The sequence below is a fragment of the Astyanax mexicanus genome, chromosome 6, assembly GCF_023375975.1.
Source record: "Astyanax mexicanus isolate ESR-SI-001 chromosome 6, AstMex3_surface, whole genome shotgun sequence".
Taxonomy (NCBI): domain Eukaryota; kingdom Metazoa; phylum Chordata; class Actinopteri; order Characiformes; family Acestrorhamphidae; genus Astyanax; species Astyanax mexicanus.
Genome location: NC_064413.1, coordinates 6,829,312 through 6,836,428, shown reverse-complemented (window position 1 = coordinate 6,836,428; position 7,117 = coordinate 6,829,312). Strand labels below are relative to the sequence as shown.

General features: G+C 34.3%; 1 protein-coding gene across 1 annotated transcript; it reads left to right on the top strand.

Annotated features, from left to right (window-relative positions):
- The first annotated feature begins 837 nt into the window (after nt 1–837).
- LOC111193383 (cytochrome c oxidase subunit 6B1) lies at nt 838–7,117 on the top strand. The gene is made up of 4 exons (XM_022673990.2): nt 838–944; nt 4,309–4,444; nt 5,625–5,725; nt 6,915–7,117. The coding sequence occupies exons 2-4, from the start codon at nt 4,339–4,341 to the stop codon at nt 6,966–6,968; spliced, it is 261 nt and encodes an 86-aa protein (XP_022529711.2). The 5' UTR covers nt 838–944; nt 4,309–4,338; the 3' UTR covers nt 6,969–7,117.

Genomic DNA, 7,117 nt, shown 5'->3' with positions numbered 1-7,117 from the left:
AGCTCTGAGCGCCACCATCTTTGTACTGATAATGACAGACATATATACATAGATTTCGCATAGCCTGCCTCCTGGCGCTGGCTGCTATGTCTATGTATATATATATATATATATATATATATATATTATGTTTATTACATTATCAGTACAAAGATGGTGGCGCACGGAGCTAAAGCTAGCGTTTAAGACACAGCCGTGCACTGCAAACCTGCGCTACAAAATGTATAATGTTTGGTTTCGAAGCAAAATTAATATACTTAATATATTGTATAATAAAAACTAGTGTTTACATCATATAACGCGAGCTTCAGCTCTGAGCGCCACCATCTTTGTACTGATAATGACAGACATATATACATAGATTTCGCATAGCCTGCCTCCTGGCGCTGGCTGCTATGTCTATGTATATATATATATATATATATATATATATATATATATATATATATATATATATATATATAATGTTTATTACATTATCAGTACAAAGATGGTGGCGCACGGAGCTAAAGCTAGCGTTTAAGACACAGCCGTGCACTGCAAACCTGCGCTACAAAATGTATAATGTTTGGTTTCGAAGCAAAATTAATATACTTAATATATTGTATAAATTGTGAATAAACTTAGCAAGCTATGTATGAATGTAGGGAACTAGTTGACAGGTTTAGATACAGTCGCACACTATAAACCTGTGTTACAATATATATAATGTTGGGGTTTGAAGCAACTTAATTTACTTAATTTTAATAATATTTAGTTAATATTATTGCTTGGAATGGTCCTGCCACTACATAGTGCACTACGTAGGGATCTAGGGAACGAGATGACGGTTTGAGACATACCCGCGCCCTTCAAACTGGCCCCTCCTCACTCGCTTCACAACCACATCCCACAATTCATTGCGCTCTCGAGCCCTTCAGCAGGACGTAAGGACGCGGTTTAGGGTGAGTTTAGGCCTCAAAACCCTGTGATTTTTGTTCATTTAAGTTATTAGTTTGAGCTTTGGGCTTTTTTTCCTCATGTATCTATGGGCAATGTTTAAGTAATACTGTTTTTTAAGCGTTTATTGTGCCATTTTATGTGTAAATGTTTGTCTTTTTGCTTTTCGCGCACTGTGAGCTAACTTATGGAGCTTAGCGAGTCAATCCAGGTCCAGACGGTAAAAATCCACCCCGGGATTCGGTCGCACCGACTGGGCTGTGCTAGTAAAAGGTGCGGCTGTACCAGAGCCGATCGGGCGGTCTTTAATAAATCCTGGAGTGGATTTTTACTGCCTAGACTTGGATTGACACTGGTAGCTTGTCCACCAGTGTCCATGTTAGCCAACGACCTTTAGCTTCGCCCTCCTGAGCCAATATTAAACTGAAAAAGATTAGAATTCAATTAGAAGTGTTTAGTTATCGATATTTTATTTTGAAACATACTATTTAAGCAAAAAAAATGAAGTTATTAAGACGTTATTGTGAGTTGTAACGCTTGACATATCTAGCTAACTTTTCGTTCCAGTTTAAACGTCATAGCAGTATCACTATTTACAGTGAAAGACGAATGAAACTGCTGTCGTATAAATAAAGCAGTTTTTTTAAGGTGGAACGGGAAAAAATATATATAAAATATATTTATTCGCACGGTTTGCAATTTGGCTTCCCTACACTGAAACTCTTTTTTTTAGTTTAAATATAAAATAAAAAAATCATAGAGAAAGGGGAGGTATTAATGTATATAAATATAACTAAAGCATACATTTAATTGAATAAATTAATTTGTAGAAAATACTCCTGCAACAGAAGTATAAATAAGTTTTATGCATCATACAGAAACTAAAAACATTATTTTATTTTACTAAGTTACCTGATTTTGTCAAAAATAATAGTCTAACAAAATAATAAAAAAAAATAAAGTAATTAAACAACAACAATTTACCACAGAACTAAATTGGCAGAATTTTTGTCTGTATTAGTGTGTACGATACGATATAGCACACATCTAGACAGCACTAAGAATTCTATACAGCCTGAATTCATAGGGGCAGACAAAGCCTACTCTATATATAGCTATAACCATATTTTATTTGCAGTTAAAATCTCCTAGACTCAAGGACTAAGTTTAATTCCTGTCTAACTAACTACTTAAAGTAGGAATGCTGATCTTGGTCCTGTTTATCCAAAAACAAGAAACGAGAAAAATGTGTTTAAACCAACTGTTTAAGGTCCATTATAAATCTAAGCTGACCACTCTTTAAACATGATGCAACACTATCTATCCCAAAATTAAATGTATTCTTAGCCCTTGAATCACCTTGGATCTGTTTATTTTAGGAAGGTCATTTATTATAAGTGAGGAATAGAGGCATCTGACCCCCAGTTAGCACTTAGATGTTTAACCCCAGATTTTTAATCAAGGTATCCAGTGAACTTATAAAATATTAGGGCTGTTGATCCATTAGAAAATGTTCTAATTATTCACACAATTTGCCCTGATGAATATACTTCATATATTGTCTTTACAATGTGAATTCTCCTCCATTTAAAATTCTTTTTTTTTTTTTTTTTTTACAGCAAGACTAGCGTTAATCTTTCTCTGAAAAACCACTCCATAATGTGTTTAAAGTAAGGGGGCTATTTAAAGTAGGGGGGCTGGTGTTGGTTTTGTTTATCCAAAAACAAGAGAAAACCAACTTCAACCATATTTTTAACACATTAATGTGCACTTAAAATCATTTAATTTTCCCAAAAAATCAACAATGCGCCTTATGTTTGAATTCTGCCCGTCAGGTTGTAAGGAGCATTAAAGCCAAACGCTGAAATGCAGTGTTATTCAGGAGTGTTAGTGAAGTTTCTCCAGCACCAAGGCTGGAGCAGTATTAGCGTTAGACACTAACTGTCTATTGGACTGTAGCCTGCATATTTACTGTGTTACAACAAGCTACATGGGACAATCTGCTAGCTGATAGCACCCTGTCTTACAGGAACACTCAGGGTTCCTCATTGTAGCGCTGTTGGGCGGTGTTGCTGCTGCTACCTGCAGCTATTTCTGCTGCTAACCACCCTAAAATACTGGAAATCTAAGCTTACTGTAAATAAACATTAGTGCTTTACTCACCCCACCCCCACCTGCTTAATAAGAAGGGAAGCATGTAGTCACCCTTGTTCCTTACTAATGTCTTTTAAAATGCACTTTATAACCCAGTGTGCATGTGTAAAAATGGACCAGAAAACAGACGTTCCTTGAATGTGCGCCTTATAGTCCGTAAAATACGGTAAGCATTTGTTGAGATGGCTCTTCTCACTCTGTACCACAGTTAAACTCATTCTTTATTAAATTGAAAACATGGCATTTCGACCCATGCTTGAAAGCCGAAAAAATCACTTTGGATCAGATTATGCCTAGGGGTGTGACGAGACACTAATATAACGAGACGAGACACGATATTGGGTTCACGAGAACGAGACGAGATTTAAAAATAAAATTTTAAAGATAACGTCAAAAATGAAAAATGGCTTGAAAACTAGAGTTTTATTTGACAAAATCATATAACGCAAACTTAACAGACTGGTTTCTCTCACACACTGATACTATAAGAAATAGAAATAAGAGTAAAAAATAAAAATAAAACTTTCTAGGTCTTATATAGTGCAAACAATAAGTGCAAACTACAAGTGATATTAAGACTATGGTTTGTGTTTTTTTTTTTTTTTTTTTTTTTCCCCTTCTCCTAAATCTCTTGTAATTTAACTATGCATTACCATAACCAGTCATATTAAGCCTAAGCTTGAAGTGCAAACAGAGACAGAGCTAGGGGATTAGTAAAACTGCCTATGAAACAGTCATGTGTAGGATTTACTTACAGTATTTAGATTTTTTTTATTGTTTCCACTGGAGCCAAAATGCAGCCAGACATACAACTTAAAAGTAGCAGAAGCATCTTCTGTGCGAATGCCCGAATTTTCCTTTTCTGCTGAGAGCTGCTGTCCTCCATACTCTATCGCTATCGCTACTGCGTTGCCAGATCCCTCTTAAAAAGTCCACACTTAACTGTTTTTATGCCCCGCGAGACAGGTTTAAGCCTGACGAGAAATATCGTCCGTTTTAATCTCGCAAGAATGCCTGAAATGTCATTATTAATAAGGAGGAATAGAGGCATCTGACCCCCAGTTAGCCCTCTTGCTGTGAAGATTTTTTTAATGTTGTACCATTAAAAATTAACAAATTAACAAATCTAGGAGCTGAAGCTTTATTCAGGTGTTTAAGAGCAGCCTCAGTTCAGCCTCCTGAGAGTCTGATATCCTGTATGTTTGTGTTTTAAAGTGTTGGACCTGATCAGATCTCTGCTCAGAGATGGCCGACGTTATCGAAGAGAAAATCAAGAACTACAGAACAGCTCCATTCGATGCCCGTTTCCCAAACACCAACCAGACAAGAAACTGCTACCAAAACTACCTTGGTGAGTTCTTGAGTCCTGGAGTTCTGTGTAGCATCATGTAGCATCATTATGTTATTCACGTTTGTGCGTTTTTAATTTTAATGCAAATTCGATTATGTTCTCTGCACTCTCATCTGGAGGTTCATTTTTAAAGTCATATTTAGGAGCAGCATTAAGGGCTGGGCGATTAAACAAAGTCATATAGGCTTATTAAAGGCATGTCATGAGAATTACACTATCGAATTATTGTAAAATAAATAGACATTACTTGAGTAATGTTTCATATTGGTGATATATTTATTCTTTGTATGTTTTAGTATTCATGTGTTTGTTCACATAAATAACAGTAAACAGTATTGTAGCCCCTAAACTATATATCATTAATAACATCTCGGACATCGCTCTGTGTACAGAGTAGGGGTGAGTGATACGGCCCTAAAATAATATATCATATTGCATTGTATTTCCTGGTATACACTACTGCAAAAAAATGTATTAAATTCTATTATTGCATACAATTATATGGCACGTCCCTAACCGAGACACAAAAAAAATACAATAATTTTATCAGATTTGTAACAGAAGTAAATGATCCAGAATGTCATGATATTAATAATAATGCACTCCAAATATCTCCATCTATCCAGGATTAAAGTAAAATAAATGATACTGGGCAGATATGAACTGTCTCTAGTAGATATATAGTGGGAAATGAGAACAGTGAGGAATTTTTCTTTTGTTAAAAACAGCAAAAATGTAGTACCCTGTTGTGACAATTATGATTTTGATCCAGTATGAATCTGCACTGTGGGTAGTTTATACAATATGACTGTAGTAATTGTTTAATGATTTTGATTTAGTATGAATCTGCACTGTTTATCAGATTTGTAACAGAAGTCAATGATCCAGAATGTCACGATACCAATAATAAAGCACTCAGTATCTCCATATATCCAGGATTAAAGTAAAATAAATGATACTGGACAGATATAATCTGTCTCTAGTAGATATATAATGGGAAATGAGAACAGTGTGGAATTTTTCTTTTGAAAACAGCAAAAAACGTAGTACCCTGAAAATGTTGGCAATATTATTGCATATGAAACAACGTATGTTACTGAATGAGCTGCAGGGGTATTTGTGATGAATGCTAAGTGGGTAGAGATGCTGATGTTTGCTTTCCCCCTTTTTCCCTGTTTAGATTTTCACAGGTGTACTAAGGCTTTGTCAGCCAAAGGTCAGGACACGGCCCCATGTCAGTGGTACCAGAGAGTGTACAAGAGCCTGTGTCCCATTGGCTGGGTGAGTTTTCTACATTCTACATGTTATGTATTATGCCTAATGTAATGTATTAATTGTTGCTTGATTTCTTTTACGTTCTTTTAATTTTAGACTATAGAATTTTTAGATTAAGTGACCCAAGAAATGTTCCTGGTTGAAATTACAATAATCAGTATATTACCATTGATTATTGTGTAGATTCAATGTTTTATGGCTGATTTAAAAAAAAAAAAAAAAAAAAAAAAAAAAGAAACTAGCTACTGAGACAAACTACTAGTGATTTCTTTGTATATATGTATGTATATGGTTATGGTTTTTTTTTTTTTTTTTTTAAACACACTGGTACATTGACCCTTACACACTTTTTTTTTTTTTTTTTTTTTTTTTTGCATTTTTGTCCTATTTACATTTTTCAGATTACCAAACAAACAACAAACTTTATCATACAAATTTTACCTGAGTACATTTTAAAAAGTGTAAGATTTCATTTATCAAGGGGAAAAATACTATCCAAACTAAATTAAAGTTTGTCTTATCAGAAAATAAGTATGACATAAAAGCAAAAACCACATACTTTTTCACACCACTCTGTATGTGTATATATATAATAAATACTTTATGTATATTGTCATACCTTTTTAAATATTTTGTGTTCTTAAACTATAAAAGCTGTCAACTGTACGGGACTGGTTTAAGGCCATATGGTCATTCTAAATACACAATAAAACATTCACCTTGCATCATTTAATACTAGCTGTTTGTTGGCAAATGGCAACAAATACAATGGATACAAAAGTAATAATTAAAAAAAAGATGTAATGATAATAGTCCTGTATACAAACCAAAAATATACTAATATAAAAAATTGCATGTGTGCTAATTAACAGAGCAGTTGGATCTTAAAAAAGTGACCCTAAAAGAGCTCAGCTGAACCTTAGAGTAATACTGGCATATTTTTTTTTTTTTATAAATACTGTTTAATACTCAATAAAATCCTTTTTTTTTTTTTTTTTTTGCTCTTTGTAAGTGTAACCTTTTGTCATGGTTGGTTCTTCTGGTTTACTGCACTGTAGTAGCCAGTAGAGGGCTCCCTATGTCCACCACATGATCAAACAAAAGTAATATATAAAATACAGCTGATCTGTTTTAACTAATATTTTAACTTTTACTCAACATTTTAATGCCTTTTTTGCATTTTCTCTCCTTTTAGGTGGAGAAGTGGGACGGGCAGGTTGAGGATGGAAGTTTCCCGGGAAAGATCTAAACGGGCTTGTGATGCCATTTATCTAACTGTTCCTCCTGATATTTTCTAGACCTTAATTTAACCATTTTGTCACCTTGTGAGTTAAACCTGGCTGACACAAGTCTCATCTTCAATTCTGTGTAACATAATAAAAAAACGCACAATGTGAA

Bases quoted from the DNA above. Each gene is read 5' to 3' on its own strand.
- LOC111193383 (XM_022673990.2), top strand. From the start codon at position 4,339: ATGGCCGACGTTATCGAAGAGAAAATCAAGAACTACAGAACAGCTCCA. The intron at 4,445-5,624 runs GTGAGTTCTTGA...TTCCCTGTTTAG, and splicing joins CTGCTACCAAAACTACCTTG to ATTTTCACAGGTGTACTAAG. The intron at 5,726-6,914 runs GTGAGTTTTCTA...CTCTCCTTTTAG, and splicing joins GCCTGTGTCCCATTGGCTGG to GTGGAGAAGTGGGACGGGCA.